The sequence below is a fragment of the Triticum urartu genome, chromosome 5A (assembly GCF_056163025.1).
Source record: "Triticum urartu cultivar PI428250 chromosome 5A, HENAU_Tu73, whole genome shotgun sequence".
NCBI classification, from domain to species: Eukaryota; Viridiplantae; Streptophyta; class Magnoliopsida; order Poales; family Poaceae; genus Triticum; species Triticum urartu.
Window position 1 is genome coordinate 635,615,018 of NC_141877.1, and position 16,782 is coordinate 635,631,799.

General features: G+C 47.0%; 1 protein-coding gene across 1 annotated transcript; it reads left to right on the forward strand.

Annotated features, from left to right (window-relative positions):
• Positions 1-12,720: 12,720 nt before the first annotated feature.
• Positions 12,721-16,015, forward strand: LOC125511270 (non-specific phospholipase C1). Its single transcript, XM_048676597.2, has 3 exons — positions 12,721-13,979; positions 14,865-15,041; positions 15,295-16,015. Exons 1-3 carry the CDS (start codon positions 12,851-12,853, stop codon positions 15,609-15,611), a joined length of 1,623 nt encoding a protein of 540 aa, XP_048532554.1. The 5' UTR covers positions 12,721-12,850; the 3' UTR covers positions 15,612-16,015.
• The last annotated feature ends 767 nt before the right edge of the window (positions 16,016-16,782 follow it).

The window sequence follows — 16,782 nt, forward strand, 5'->3', positions numbered from 1 at the left end:
GGTGATAAAGAGTTCGACGTAAAGAGTTACGTCGATGCAAGCTTAACACCTATCCGGATAGCTCTGAGTAGAGATACCGGATACGTATAATGGAGCAATAATTTGGAATAGCTCCAAGTGGAACGTGGTAGCAGCATCTACGATATAAAGTTTTGCAAAATACATAGGGATCTAAATATGGCAAGACCCGTTGACTACAACCTCCCTCACAAGCATAACATGATCAAACCCAGAACTCATTGAGTATTAATCACATAGTGATGTGAACTAGATTAGTGACTCTAGTAAACTCTTTGGATGTTGGTCACATGGCGATGTGACCTGTGAGTGTTAATCACATGGTGATGTGAACTAGATTATTGACTCTAGTGCAAGTGGGAGACTGTTGGAAATATGCCCTAGAGGCAATAATAAATTGGTTATTATTATATTTCCTTGTTCATGATAATCGTTTATTATCCATGCTAGAATTGTATTGATAGGAAACTCAGATACATGTGTGGATACATAGACAACACCATGTCCCTAGTAAGCCTCTAGTTGACTAGCTCGTTGATCAATAGATGGTTACGGTTTCCTGACCATGGACATTGGATGTCGTTGATAACGGGATCACATCATTAGGAGAATGATGTGATGGACAAGACCCAATCCTAAGCCTAGCACAAAGATCGTGTAGTTCGTATGCTAAAGCTTTTCTAATGTCAAGTATCATTTCCTTAGACCATGAGATTGTGCAACTCCCGGATACTGTAGGAATGTTTTGGGTGTACCAAACGTCACAACGTAACTAGGTGGCTATAAAGGTTCACTACAGGTATCTCCGAAAGTGTCTGTTGGGTTGGCACGAATCGAGACTGGGATTTGTCACTCCGTGTAAACGGAGAGGTATCTCTGGGCCCACTCGGTAGGATATCATCATAATGTGCACAATGTGACCATGTTGGAAATATGCCCTAGAGGCAATAATAAAAGCATTATTATTATATTTCCTTGTTCATGATAATTGTCTTTATTCATGCTATAATTGTATTATCCGAAAATCGTAATACATGTGTGAATAATAGACACCAACATGTCCCTAGTAAGCCTCTAGTTGACTAGCTCGTTGATCAACAGATAGTCATGGTTTCCTGACTATGGACATTGGATGTCATTGATAACGAGATCACATCATTAGGAGAATGATGTGATGGACAATACCCAATCCTAAACATAGCATGAGATCGTATAGTTCGTTTGCTAGAGTTTTCCAATGTCAAGTATCTTTTCCTTAGACCATGAGATCGTGTAACTCCCGGATACCGTAGGAGTGCTTTGGGTATACCAAACGTCACAACGTAACTGGGTAACTATAAAGGTATACTACGGGTATCTCCGAAAGTGTCTGTTGGGTTGACATGGATCAAGACTGGGATTTGTCACTCCGCATGACGGAGAGGTATCACCGGGCCCACTCGGTAATGCATCATCATAATGAGCTCAGAGTGACCGAGTGTCTGGTCACGGGATCATGCATTACGGTACGAGTAAAGTGACTTGCCGGTAACGAGGTTGAACGAGGTATTGGGATACCGACAATCGGATCTCGGGCAAGTAACATACCGATTGACAAAGGGAATTGTATACGGGGTTGCTTGAATCCTCGACATCGTGGTTCATCCGATGAGATCATCGTGGAGCATGTGGGAGCCAACATGGGTATCCAGATCCCGCTGTTGGTTATTGACCGTAGAGCGATCTCGGTCATGTCTACATGTCTCCCGAACCCGTAGGGTCTACACACTTAAGGTTCGGTGACGCTAGGGTTGTAGGGATATGTATATGCAGTAACCCGAATGTTGTTCGGAGTCCCGGATGAGATCCCGGACGTCACGAGGAGTTCCGGAATGGTCCGGAGGTAAAGATTTATATATGGGAAGTCCTGTTTCGGGCATCGGGACAAGTTTCGGGGTTATCGGTATTGTACCGGGACCACCGGAAGGGTCCCGGGGGTCCACCGGGTGGGGCCACCTGTCCCGGGGGGCCACATGGGCTGTAGGGGGTGCGCCTTGGCCTACATGGGCCAAGGGCACCAGCCCCAAGAGGCCCATGCGCCTAGGGTTTCAAGGGAGGAAGAGTCCTAGGAGGGGAAGGCACCTCCTAGGTGCCTTGGGGAGGAGGGATTCCTCCCCCTTGGCCGCACCCCCCTAGGAGATTGGATCTCCTAGGGCCGGCGCCCCCCTGGCCCTCCTATATATAGTGGGGGAAGGAGGGCTTTTCAGACACGCCTTTGGTTGCCTCCTTCTCCCTCTCCAACACCTCCTCCTCCTCCATAGCGCTTGGCGAAGCCCTGCCGGAGTACTGCAGCTCCATCAACACCACGCCGTCGTGCTGCTGCTGGTGCCATCTCCCTCAACCTCTCCTCTCCCCTTGCTGGATCAAGAAGGAGGAGACGTGGCTGTTCCGTACGTGTGTTGAACGCGGAGGTGCCGTCCGTTCAGTGCTAGGATCTCCGGTGATTTGGATCACGTCGTGTACGACTACCTCATCCCCGTTCTTTGAACGCTTCCGCTCGCGATCTACAAAGGTATGTAGATGCATCCGATTACTCGTTGCTAGATGAACTCATAGATGGATCTTGGTGAAACCGTAGGAAAATTTTTGTTTTCTGCAACGTTCCCCAACAGTGGTATCAGAGTTAGGTCTATGCGTAGTTCTTCTTGCGTGAGTAGAACACAATTTGTTGTGGGCGTAGATGTTGTCAACTTTCTTGCCGTTACTAGTCTTATCTTGCTTCAATGGTATTGTGGGATGAAGCGGCCCGGACCAACCTTACACGTACGCTTACGTGAGACCGGTTCCACCGACTAACATGCACTAGTTGCATAAGGTGGCTGGCGGGTGTCTGTCTCTCCTACTTTAGTTGGAGCGGATTCGATGAAAAGGGTCCTTATGAAGGGTAAATAGAAGTTGACAAATCACGTTGTGGCTTTCACGTAGGTAAGAAAACGTTCTTGCTAGAACCCTACTTCAGCCACGTAAAACATGCAACAACAATTAGAGGACTTCTAACTTGTTTTTGCAGCAAGTGCTTTGTGATATGATATGGCCAAAGTTGTGATGAATGATCTATATGTGATGTATGAGATGTTCATGCTATTGTAATAGGAATCACGACTTGCATGTCGATGAGTATGACAACCGGCAGGAGCCATAGGAGTTGTCTTTATTTTTGTATGACCTGCGTGTCATTGAGAAACGCCATGTAAATTACTTTACTTTATTGCTAAATGCGTTAGCCATAGTAGTAGAAGTAATAGTTGGCGATCAACTTCATGGAGACACAATGATGGAGATCATGATGATGGAGATCATGGTGTCATACCGGTGACAAGATGATCATGGAGCCCCAAGATGGAGATCAAAGGAGCTGTGTGATATTGGCCATATCATGTCACTATTATTATTTGATTGCATGTGATGTTTATCATGTTTTTCATCTTGTTTGCTTAGAACAACGGTAGTAAATAAGATGATCCCTCACAACAATTTCAAGAAGTGTTCTCCCCTAACTGTGCACCGTTGCTAAAGTTCGTCGTTTCGAAGCACCACGTTATGATCGGGTGTGATAGATCCTTATGTTCACATACAACGGGTGTAAGACAGTTTTACACATGCAAAACACTTAGGGTTAACTTGACGAGCCTAGCATGTGTATAGACATGGCCTCGGAACACAGAAGACCGAAAGGTCGAGCATGAGTCGTATAGAAGATACGATCAACATGAAGATGTTCACCGACGTTGACTAGTCCGTCTCACGTGATGATCGGACATGGCCTAGTTGACTCGGATCATGTTATACTTAGATGACTAGAAGAGGGATGTCTATCTAAGTGGGAGTTCATTGAATAATTTGATTAGATGAACTTAATTATCATGAACTTAGTCTAAAATCTTTACAATATGTCTTGTAGATCAAATGGACAATGTAGTCCTCAACTTCAACGCGTTCCTAGAGAAAACCAAGCTGAAAGACGATGGCAGCAACTATACGGACTGGGTCCGGAACCTGAGGATCATCCTCATAGCTGCCAAGAAAGATTATGTCCTACAAGCACCGCTGGGTGACGCACCTGTTCTCCCTGCAGAACAAGACGTTATGAACGCTTGGCAGGCACGTACCGATGACTACTCCCTCGTTTAGTGCGGCATGCTTTACAGCCTAGAGCCGGGGCTCCAAAAGCGTTTTGAGAGACATGGAGCATATGAGATGTTCGAAGAGCTGAAAATGGTTTTCCAAGCTCATGCCCGGGTCGAGAGATATGAAGTCTCCGACAAATTCTTCAGCTGTAAGATGGAGGAAAATAGTTTTGTCAGTGAGCACATACTCACTATGTCTGGGTTACATAACCGCTTGACTCAGCTGGGAGTTAATCTTCCGGATGATGCGGTCATTGACAGAATCCTCCAGTCGCTTCCATCGAGCTACAAGAGCTTTGTGATGAACTTCAATATGCAGGGGATGGAGAAGACCATTCCTGAAGTATTTGCTATGCTGAAATCAGCAGAGGTAGAAGTCAAGAAGGAACATCAAGTGTTGATGGTCAATAAAACCACTAAGTTCAAGAAGGGCAAGGGTAAAAAGAACTCCAAGAAGGACGGCAAGGGAGTTGCCGCGCCTGGCAAGCAAGCTGCCGGGAAGAAGCCAAAGAATGGACCCAAGCCTGAGACTGAGTGCTTTTATTGCAAGGAAAGTGGTCACTGGAAGCGGAACTGCCCCAAATACTTAGCAGACAAGAAGGCCGGCAAAACAAAAGGTATATGTGATATACATGTAATTGATGTGTACCTTACCAGCACTCGTAGTAGCTCCTGGGTATTTGATACCGGTGCAGTTGCTCACATTTGTAACTCAAAGCAGGAGCTGCGGAATAAGCGGAGACTGGCGAAGGATGAGGTGACAATGCGCGTCGGGAATGGTTCCAAGGTCAATGTGATCGCCGTCGGCACGCTGCCTCTACATTTACCTACGGGATTAGTTTTAAACCTCAATAATTGTTATTTAGTGCCAGCTTTGAGCATGAACATTGTATCGGGATCTCGTTTAATTCGAGATGGCTACTCATTTAAATCTGAGAATAATGGTTGTTCCATTTATATGAGAGATATGTTTTATGGTCATGCTCCTATGGTAAATGGTTTATTCTTAATGAATCTCGAGCGTATTGCTACACATATTCATAGTGTGAGTACCAAAAGATGTAAGGTTGATAATGATAGTCCCACATACTTGTGGCACTGCCGCCTTGGTCACATAGGTGTCAAAGGCATGAAGAAGCTCCATGCAGATGGACTTTTAGAGTCTCTTGATTATGAATCATTTGACACGTGCGAACCATGCCTCATGGGTAAAATGACCAAGACTCCGTTCTCAGGAACAATGGAGCGAGCAACCAACTTATTGGAAATCATACATACTGATGTGTGCGGTCCAATGAGTGTTGAGGCTCGCGGTGGCTATCGTTATGTTCTCACCCTCACTGATGACTTGAGTAGATATGGGTATGTCTACTTAATGAAACACAAGTCTGAAACCTTGAAAAGTTCAAGGAATTTCAGAGTGAGGTTGAGAATCTATGTGACAGGAAAATCAAGTTCCTACGATCAGATCGAGGAGGAGAATACTTGAGTCACGAGTTTGGCACACACTTAAGAAAATGTGGAATAGTTTCACAACTCACGCCGCCTGGAACACCTCAGCGTAATGGTGTGTCCGAACGTCGTAATCGCACTCTATTAGATATGGTGCGATCTATGATGTCTCTTGCCGATTTACCGCTATCCTTTTGGGGGTATGCTTTAGAGACTGCCGCATTCACTTTAAATAGGGCTCCGTCGAAATCCGTTGAGACGACACCGTTTGAATTATGGTTTGGTAAGAAACCTAAGTTGTCGTTTCTGAAAGTTTGGGGATGCGATGCTTATGTCAGGAAACTTCAACCTGAAAAGCTCGAACCCAAGTCGGAAAAATGCGTCTTCATAGGATACCCTAAAGAAACTACTGGGTATACCTTCTACCTCAGATCCGAAGGCAAGATCTTTGTTGCCAAGAATGGGTCCTTTCTAGAGAAAGAGTTTCTCTCGAAAGAAGTAATTGGAAGGAAAGTAGAACTTGATGAAGTATTACCTCTTAAACCGGAAAATGGCGCAACTCAAGAAAATGTTCCTGAGGTGCCTGCACCGACTAGAGAGGAGGTTAATGATGATGATCAAGATACTTCTGATCAAGCTCCTACTGAAATTCGAAGGTCCACAAGGACACGTTCCGCACCAGAGTGGTACGGCAACCCTGTCTTGGAAATCATGTTGTTAGACAACGGTGAACCTTCGAACTATGAAGAAGCGATGGCGGGCCCGGATTCCGAAAAATGGCTAGAAGCCATGAAATCCGAGATAGGATCCATGTATGAAAACGAAGTATGGACTTTGACTGACTTGCCCGTTGAGCGGCGAGCCATAGAAAATAAATGGATCTTTAAGAAGAAGACAGACGCGGATGGTAATGTGACCATCTATAAAGCTCGGCTTGTCGCTAAGGGTTATCGACAAGTTCAAGGGGTTGACTACGATGAGACTTTCTCACCGGTAACGAAGCTGAAGTCCGTCCGAATCATGTTAGCGATTGCCACATTCTATGATTATGAAATATGGCAAATGGACGTCAAAACAGCATTCCTTAATGGTTTCCTTAAGGAATAATTGTATATGATGCAACCGGAAGGTTTTGTCGATCCTAAGAATGCTAACAAGGTGTGCAAGCTCCAACGCTCGATTTATGGGCTGGTGCAAGCATCTCGGAGTTGGAACATTCGCTTTGATGAGATGATCAAAGCGTTTGGGTTTACGCAGACTTATGGAGAAGCCTGCGTTTACAAGAAAGTGAGTGGGAGCTCTGTAGCATTTCTCATATTATATGTAGATGACATACTTTTGATGGGAAATGATATAGAACTCTTGGACAGCATTAAGGCCTACTTGAATAAAAGTTTTTCAATGAAGGACCTTGGAGAAGCTGCTTATATATTAGGCATCAAGATCTATAGAGATAGATCGAGACGCCTCATAGGTCTTTCACAAAGCACATACCTTGATAAGATATTGAAGAAGTTCAATATGGATCATTCTAAGAAGGGGTTCTTACCTGTGTTACAAGGTGTGAAATTGAGCTCAGCTCAATGTCCGACCACGGCAGAAGATATAGAGGAGATGAGTGTCATCCCCTATGCCTCGGCCATAGGGTCTATTATGTATGCCATGCTGTGTACCAGACCAGATGTAAACCTTGCCGTAAGTTTGGTAGGAAGGTACCAAAGTAATCCCGGCAAGGAACACTGGACAGCGGTCAAGAATATCCTGAAGTACCTGAAAAGGACTAAGGAAATGTTTCTCGTTTATGGAGGTGACGAAGAGCTCATCGTAAAGGGTTACGTCGATGTTAGCTTCGACACAGATCTGGATGACTCTAAGTCACAAACCGGATACGTGTATATTTTGAATGGTGGGGCAGTAAGCTGGTGCAGTTGCAAGCAGAGCGTCGTGGCGGGATCTACATGTAAAGCGGAGTACATGGCAGCCTCGAAGGCAGCACATGAAGCAATATGGGTGAAGGAGTTCATCACCGACCTAGGAGTCATACCCAATGCGCCGGGGCCGATCAAGCTCTTCTGTGACAACACTGGAGCTATTGCTCTTGCCAAGGAGCCCAGGTTTCACAAGAAGACAAGGCACATCAAGCGTCGCTTCAACTCCATTCGTGAAAATGTTCAAGATGGAGACATAGAGATTTGTAAAGTACATACGGACCTGAATGTAGCGGATCCGTTGACTAAACCTCTCCCTAGAGCAAAACATGATCAACACCAGAATTCCATGGGTGTTCGATTAATCACAATGTAACTAGATTATTGACTCTAGTGCAAGTGGGAGACTGTTGGAAATATGCCCTAGAGGCAATAATAAAAGCATTATTATTATATTTCCTTGTTCATGATAATTGTCTTTATTCATGCTATAATTGTATTATCCGGAAATCGTAATACATGTATGAATAATAGACACCAACATGTCCCTAGTAAGCCTCTAGTTGACTAGCTCGTTGATCAACAGATAGTCATGGTTTCCTGACTATGGACATTGGATGTCATTGATAACGAGATCACATCATTAGGAGAATGATGTGATGGACAAGACCCAATCCTAAACATAGCATGAGATCGTATAGTTCGTTTGCTAGAGTTTTCCAATGTCAAGTATCTTTTCCTTAGACCATGAGATCGTGTAACTCCTGGATACCGTAGGAGTGCTTTGGGTATACCAAACGTCACAACGTAACTGGGTGACTATAAAGGTATACTACGGGTATCTCCGAAAGTGTCTGTTGGGTTGACATGGATCAAGACTGGGATTTGTCACTCCGCATGACGGAGAGGTATCACCGGGCCCACTCGGTAATGCATCATCATAATGAGCTCAGAGTGACCAAGTGTCTGGTCACGGGATCATGCATTACGGTACGAGTAAAGTGACTTGCCGGTAACGAGGTTGAACGAGGTATTGGGATACCGACGATCGGATCTCGGGCAAGTAGCATACCGATTGACAAAGGGAATTGTATACGGGGTTGCTTGAATCCTCGACATCGTGGTTCATCCGATGAGATCATCGTGGAGCATGTGGGATCCAACATGGGTATCCAGATCCTGCTGTTGGTTATTGACCGGAGAGCGATCTCGGTCATGTCTACATGTCTCCCGAACCCGTAGGGTCTACACACTTAAGGTTCGGTGACGCTAGGGTTGTAGGGATATGTATATGCAGTAACCCGAATGTTGTTCGGAGTCCCGGATGAGATCCCGGACGTCACGAGGAGTTCCAGAATGGTCCGGAGGTAAAGATTTATATATGGGAAGTCCTGTTTCGGGCATCGGGACAAGTTTCGGGGTTATCGATATTGTACCGGGACCACCGGAAGGGTCCCGGGGGTCCACCGGGTGGGGCCACCTGTCTCGGGGGGGCACATGGGCTGTAGGGGGTGAGCCTTGGCCTACATGGGCCAAGGGCACCAGCCCCAAGAAGCCCATGCGCCTAGGGTTTCAAGGGAGGAAGAGTCCTAGGAGGGGAAGGCACCTCCTAGGTGCCTTGGGGAGGAGGGATTCCTCCCCCTTGGCCGCACCCCCCTAGGAGATTGGATCTCCTAGGGCCGGCGCCCCCCCCTTGGCCCTCCTATATATAGTGGGGGAAGGAGGGCTTTTCAGACACGCCTTTGGTTGCCTCCTTCTCCCTCTCCAACACCTCCTCCTCCTCCATAGCGCTTGGCAAAGCCCTGCCAAAGTACTGCAGCTCCATCAACACCACGCCGTCGTGCTGCTGCTGGTGCCATCTCCCTCAACCTCTCCTCTCCCCTTGCTGGATCAAGAAGGAGGAGACGTGGCTATTCCGTACGTGTGTTGAACGCGGAGGTGCCGTCCGTTCGGTGCTAGGATCTCCGGTGATTTGGATCACGTCGTGTACGACTACCTCATCCCCGTTCTTTGAACGCTTCCGCTCATGATCTACAAAGGTATGTAGATGCATCCGATTACTCGTTGCTAGATGAACTCATAGATGGATCTTGGTGAAACCGTAGGAAAATTTTTGTTTTCTGCAACGTTCCCCAACAGACCAAGGAGTTGATCACGGGATGATGTGTTACGGAACGAGTAAAGAGACTTGCCGGTAACGAGATTGAACAAGGTATTGGGATACCGACGATCGAATCTCGGGCAAGTATCGTACCGCTGGACAAAGGGAATTGAATACGGGATTGATTGAATCCTTGACATCGTGGTTCATCCGATGAGATCATCGTGGAACATGTGGGAGCCAACATGGGTATCCAGATCCCGCTGTTGGTTATTGGCCGGAGAGTTGTCTCGGTCATGTCTTCATGGTTCCCGAACCCGTAGGGTCTACACACTTAAGGTTTGATGACGCTAGGGTTATTAGGAAGACTTGTATGTGATTACCGAATGTTGTTCAGAGTTCCGGATGAGATCCCGGACGTCACGAGGAGTTCCGGAATGGTCCGGAGGTAAAGATTCATATATGAAAAGTTGTTGTTCGGGTTCCGGGAAAAGTTCGGTTTTTTCCGGTATTGTACCGGGAAGCTTCCAGAAGGTTCCGGAGGATTCCGGAGGGGTCCGGAGGTCCGGAAAATGTTCCACCACATCCAATACAGCAGCATGGGCTGTAGGGGGGCGCCCTAACCTTAATGGGCCAAGGGCACCAGCCCCCCCAAGGCCCATGCGCATGGGAGAGGGGAAACCCTAAGGGGGAGGGCCTCCACTTGACTTGGGAGGCACTCCTCCCCCCTTGGCCGCCGCCCCCAACCCTAGATGGGATCTAGGGGGCCGGCCCCCCTCTCTCCCCACCTATAAATAGTGGAGGGGTGGGAGGGCGGCCACACCCTTGAACCTGGCGCAGCCCTCCCTCCTCCTACACCTCCTCCTCCTCCATAGTGCTTGGCGAAGCCCTGCTGGAGAACCACGAGCCCCATCACCACCACGCCGTCGTGCTGCTATTGGACTCTCTTCCTCAACCTCTCCCTCCTCCTTGCTGGATCAAGGCGTGGGAGACGTCTCAGTTCCGTACGTGTGTTGAACGCGGAGGTGCCGTCCGTTCGGCGCTAGGATCATCGGTGATTTGGATCACGACGAGTACGACTCTATCAACCCCGTTCACTTGAACGCTTCCACTTAGCGATCTACAAGGGTATGTAGATGCACTCTCCTTCCCCTCGTTGCTAGATTACTCCATAGATTGATCTTGGTGATGCGTAGAAAATTTTAAATTTCTGATACGTTCCCCAACATGTGTGCCCTAGAAGACCACAAACGAAACAGAACTTAGGAATTTTTTCATAGAACACTTGGTAGAACACCTTCTCTTCATTCTTCGTGATCGATAGAAACCTGGTCAGGGGCTTGTTCACATCAAGTTTTACCCTAACCCTCACAGACTTCCCATCTCCGTGAGGAGAGAGATTTACATACAAAACCTCCCCAACTCTCTTGCACCATGCTTCGAGGACCTCCTTCCTCCTGTATCCCGGGGGTAGGTTTTGGATTTGTATCCAGACAGAGATCTTATCAAGAATTACCAGGTCCAACTTCTGAAAACCATCATATGGCTCAATGAGAACACCATTATCCCGGAACAGCCACAGACCCTGTTCAATAACTCTCTTCCAATCTCCCAGACAATTAACAGTGAGCACGAACAAGTTCTCGCCCACCGGCTTGAAATTCACGTCCTGGGCCAGACTCCACGCCGCCCTCATATGTGTATAGAACGATTCCCTTGAGAAAGGTTTGGTTGTGTGTACACGGCAGATCGCCATGAACTCTGCCTGCGGAGATGCATCCGGGAATTCCTCATCAAAATTCAGATCGTCATCTTCCTCGTCCTGTAGATCTAGGCGCATGAGGAGATCATCAATGGGGGCCTTCCCATCTCTTCTTCCTCCTGAGACTCTGCTCTAGCTGCTTGCTCCCGATCCATTGCTTGCCATGGCGAAAAAACCTAGATTGGTTCCCCTCGCGCCCTCCATCGAGAGGTCAGAGTGCCAAGTAGAGATGGCAGTCTCGATCCCGATAGCAGGCACCCCGACGGGGCTTCGCTAACTCGCAGGTTAGCAGGAACTCTGGCAAATCGCCAGAGGAGTCAAAACCCTAGACGTCGCCGCCAGGGAAGTTCCGAGCTACATATTTTGTCCATTCTTTTTCTACCCTTCTAGTAGTTGCTGTGAACCGTAACTAACAAGCCAGAAATCGGACATATTTAAAAGTAAATTAAAGGCAAGACTTTGACATGTTGCTAGTACGTATTACAGTTGACCAGTGCATGTTACACAACACCATCCATGTGTGTGGTCATGCTGTAGCCCACATCCACGCAACGACAAGAAAATATCTACAGATTCTTGTAGCATATCCATTCACATTGGGTGAAGGGGAGAAAAATAATATCCATTCATTTCAAAATAAGTGTCTTAACTTTGTACAAATTTGTACTAAGCTTAAGACACTTAGAGTATCTCCAATAGCATGTGTATATTTAGATGTCTATATATTCATATAGATAATGATATAAAAAGATTCCCTCATATACATATCCAGTTTTACATCAAAACGTCTATATACAGGGACCATGACAGGTGAACCGTTGCTGGGGAGAGGAGGAAATCATGACTGCAGTCGTGTTTAGACAACGCCTTCACATTGTCCATGCGTGGACATTGTCGAGGTTGATTTAGAGGATGCGTATATTTGAACTATTATATAGATAAGCTGTTGGACTTTTGTTTTGAGCTCACGTCGTGAAAAACAAGTATAGCCATTCATATATAGACAAGCTAGTGAAGATGCTCTTATTTTGCGAAACGGAGGGAGTATCTCGAAAAAAAAGGGGGAGAAATAATAACCATGCGGATAAACAGATCGACGACCCACCTGCAACAATGCCATCGCGGCCCCACATGTCCATGTCCTGTCCCCAACAGTCAGCCTACAGCGTGTGAGCCGACCCACCGAAAAGAATGACACCTGGGCCCCACTTCATCACCATACGGGCCCACCCGTCGGCCTCCCATTCCAACAGCCTAACCACCCTCCCGGCCCCATCCTACAAGAGCGCAGCCACCGCAACCTGCACGCGAAAGCAAAGCCCAGTCGAAATTAAAAAGGGTAATTAATACCAAAACAAAACAACTCGCCGAACACCAACCGCCGCCGCCGCCGCCCGCGCCGACCCTGACCGGCTCCGGCGCCATGGCGGCCGCCGGAGAGCGGCGCCTCCTCGTCGGCCTCCTCCTCCTGGCCCTGGTGGTGTCGGCGCACTGCCTCGACGGGGGCCACCACGGCCCGCGCATGAAGCGGCGCCGCAAGAAGCGCGAGATCCACTCCCCCGTCAAGACGGTGGTGGTGGTGGTCATGGAGAACCGCAGCTTCGACCACGTCCTCGGCTGGCTCCGCGCCGGCCGCCCCGACATCGACGGGCTCACCGGCACGGAGTCCAACCGCCTCAACGCGTCCGACCCGGCCTCCCCGGAGATCTTCGTCACCGACAAGGCCGGCTACGTCGACTCGGACCCCGGCCACGGCTTCGAGGACATCCGCGAGCAGATCTTCGGCTCCGCCGACACCTCGGCCGTCCCGCCCCCCATGTCCGGGTTCGCGCAGAACGCGCGCGGCATGGGCCTCGGCATGGCCCAGAACGTCATGAGCGGCTTCGCGCCCGACTCGGTCCCCGTCTACGCCGCCCTCGCCGACGAGTTCGCCGTCTTCGACCGCTGGTTCGCCTCCGTGCCCACCTCCACCCAGCCCAACCGCCTCTTCGTCCACTCCGCCACCTCCCACGGCCTCACCTTCAACGCCCGCAAGGACCTCATCAACGGCTTCCCGCAGAAGACCATCTTCGACAGCCTCGAGGAGGACGGCCTCTCCTTCGGCATCTACTACCAGAACATCCCGGCCACGCTTTTCTACCAGAGCCTCCGCCGCCTCAAGCACCTCGTCAAGTTCCACCAGTACAGCCTCAAGTTCAAGCTCGACGCCTCGCGGGGCAAGCTGCCCAACTACGTCGTCATTGAGCAGAGGTACTTCGATTGCAAGGAGTTCCCTGCCAACGACGACCACCCGTCGCACGACGTCGCCAGGGGCCAGAGGTTTGTTAAGGAGGTCTATGAGACGCTGCGAGCCAGCCCGCAGTGGAACGAGACGGCTCTCATCATCACCTATGATGAGCATGGTGGCTTCTATGACCATGTCCCCACGCCCGTCGTCGGGGTGCCCCAGCCCGACGGGATTGTTGGTCCTGACCCTTACTACTTCAAATTCGACCGACTTGGGGTGCGCGTGCCCAGCTTCCTCATCTCCCCCTGGATTGAGAAGGGCACTGGTGAGTACCAACTAGTTGTTTCTTTCTTTACATTTGAATTGAATGTCTATAAGCAATAGGAATGAATTGACTTGCCAAGATTAGATTGTGCCGTGCTTCTGTTAGGAAGACAAACTCAAAGATGATCGGCGTTAGTATGATGAATTCTTGTTCATTTAGCATAGAAGCATTCCTTTGGTATAGAACCATGTGGTGAGCTTGTTTCTAATCATACATATTGATGAACTGAGGGCCTCCTCATTTTAAAATATTCGATATGAACAATTGAAGATTTGTAGTACTCATCTTGCTGATGATAAGCTGCAAACATCCCCCTGAATGCCTGGCAAGTATCCATGTGACCATGTGGACACACAGTTGGACAAGTAGCAGTTTTGGGGCCCTTGTCATCGACAGGTGGACTTGCTTGCTATTTCATTCTATCGCCATCTTTGGTTCCTGTTTGTCCCTTTATTAAGTAGACAAATCTTGGAACTTCAGCAAGTTGCTTAACCTCTCCATAAAATGTTGAATATGAATTTCGCAGCATTTTTAGTACTACCCATGATCCATCTTAGTGATTACATATGCTGCAATTGTCCTCTTGCATGCCTGGCAAGTAGCATTCTATGTGGACACGTAGTTGGATAGGTTACAATTTTACAGGCTTTGTCATCAAGAGGGGGACTTGCTTTCTGTTTCATTCTAATGCCATTTTGCTTCCTGTTTACGTCTTTATGAAATAGACAAAACTTGGAACTTGAACCAGTAGCTTAACCTCTCCATCTTGAAACTAGGCTGATATAGGAAGGGAGTACATTTGTAATAACGTAAATCTTACCTTTTTGTGATTTGCTCTGTATATCAATATCTTAGTATTAAGTACGTTGTTTTGAATTTGTGCAGCGATCCATGAACCAAATGGTCCATTTGAAAACTCACGATATGAGCATTCATCCATTCCTGCAACCGTAAAGAAGCTATTTAATTTACGTGCTAACTACCTGACAAAGAGGGATGCATGGGCCGGGACCTTTGAGAACTACCTCAAAGTTCGAAAGACGCCAAGAACTGACTGTCCAGGTAAATACTTTTTATAGTTCAGCATGTTACATTGTTACTACACTAATATGCTGGAGTTATGACATAGATTTCTTTATTGGCATTATTCCTGCTGTGGTTAGTGAATTTTGAAAAAGAAAAAGTAAATGTGTTTTGACATGCTCTGTTATTGGAGTTAACAATGTTTAAGATTGCTTCTCAACGTGGATTTATGGATATAAATTGCTGATTCTGTTGGCATCCTAATCACATATAATCCTTTTATTTGAAACAGAGAAACTCCCAGAGGTTACAAAGTCTCTGCGACCATTTGGTGCTAATGAAGATAAATCTCTATCTGAGTTTCAAGTGGAGTTGATTCAACTCGCCTCTCAGCTCAACGGTGACCATGTACTCAACAGCTATCCGGATATTGGCAAGACAATGAGTGTAGGAGAAGCAAACCGTTACGCAGAGGATGCTGTCTCCAGATTCCTGGAAGCCGGAAGAAGTGCTCTTAGGGCAGGCGCAAATGAATCTGCTCTGGTGACAATGAGGCCCGCACTTACCAGCAGAGCCGCAATGTCCACTGGCTTGTCATCAGAGCTTTGATTGGATCGTCGTGGATCCTATCAACATCTGCATCATGATTTGGGCCACATCAACCATAGTCTGGTAGCATTTATGTAATGGGTAGATCTTACACATGGCTTTTGTACATATATACCATGATACTTCGTATCTGAAGCTCACTTGACCGAATCCTCATGATTTACGCTGAGATATCAGCTCAGTAGTATCGCCCAGCATTGTACCAGATGCATGCCAAAATCCCCTGCTGGATAAGCTGTAGCTGGTATCTGGAATCTGCTGTCGGGAAACTGTACCTATTCAGCTCTCTACTGTACCTGCTTGTATAGCAGTTGAACTGCAACGTAAAGGAGTATTGTAAGGATTGTTGGATTTGGCCATCTGTAACTATTTGCATCTATCTGGATTTGGAGTCACTTGTATTATGATATCCTCCCTCATTCCCTCTGTCCATATATATAAACGTCTTATATTTATGAACAGAGAAAGTAGTTCTGAATCTTTGTTTCACTTCTGTTGCCTCCAAATAAAGGTCACATCTCAAGCCATGTGTCCATGACTCATTTCCAGTTGAAGGTCATGCAAGAACATGCAGGTTTCAGAATTTTTGGAATACAATGGTCAACGTTAGCTGGGTATCAGAGCATCCGAGAAAATACTTCCTAGCTCATTTTTCATTCTATAAAATATGTGCTCCCCCATTCACTATTATAAGAGTATCTACAACCGGACTCCTCAAATTGACCGGGTGGGCGCGGGGACCATTGACCGGACAAGAGAGAGAAGCAAAAAGTTGATCCAGGCGAACCCCTCAAAGCCTTCTTAAATGCTTGGGTTGTCCGGTAGCACCCATAATATGAGGAGTGCCTGGGCGTGCCCGGTCAGTGGTCCTGCGTCCGCCACATAGGATTGGGCCTTCCCATAAAGCATCTTTTTTAAATATTTTTTCCACATATTTTTTAAAATTTTATCATTTTTTAATACATGGTCTAAATTTTTTCTATACACATTAAAAAAAATCGAACACTTGTTTAACATTTTTTGAAATGCTTGATTAATTTTTTTAAACATTTTTCATATATGTGCTGAACATTTTTTAAAATTTTAATATATACTTATTTTTTAAATACATTTTGCTAAAATAATTGGAGGTATAAGCAAAACAGACAAAAAGAAATCAAAATCACAAACA

Excerpts from the sequence above, each read along its gene's own strand:
- LOC125511270 (XM_048676597.2), top strand. The coding sequence starts at position 12,851 with ATGGCGGCCGCCGGAGAGCGGCGCCTCCTCGTCGGCCTCCTCCTCCTG. Across the intron at positions 13,980-14,864 it reads CTGGATTGAGAAGGGCACTG|CGATCCATGAACCAAATGGT; the intron begins GTGAGTACCAAC and ends GAATTTGTGCAG. Across the intron at positions 15,042-15,294 it reads GCCAAGAACTGACTGTCCAG|AGAAACTCCCAGAGGTTACA; the intron begins GTAAATACTTTT and ends TATTTGAAACAG.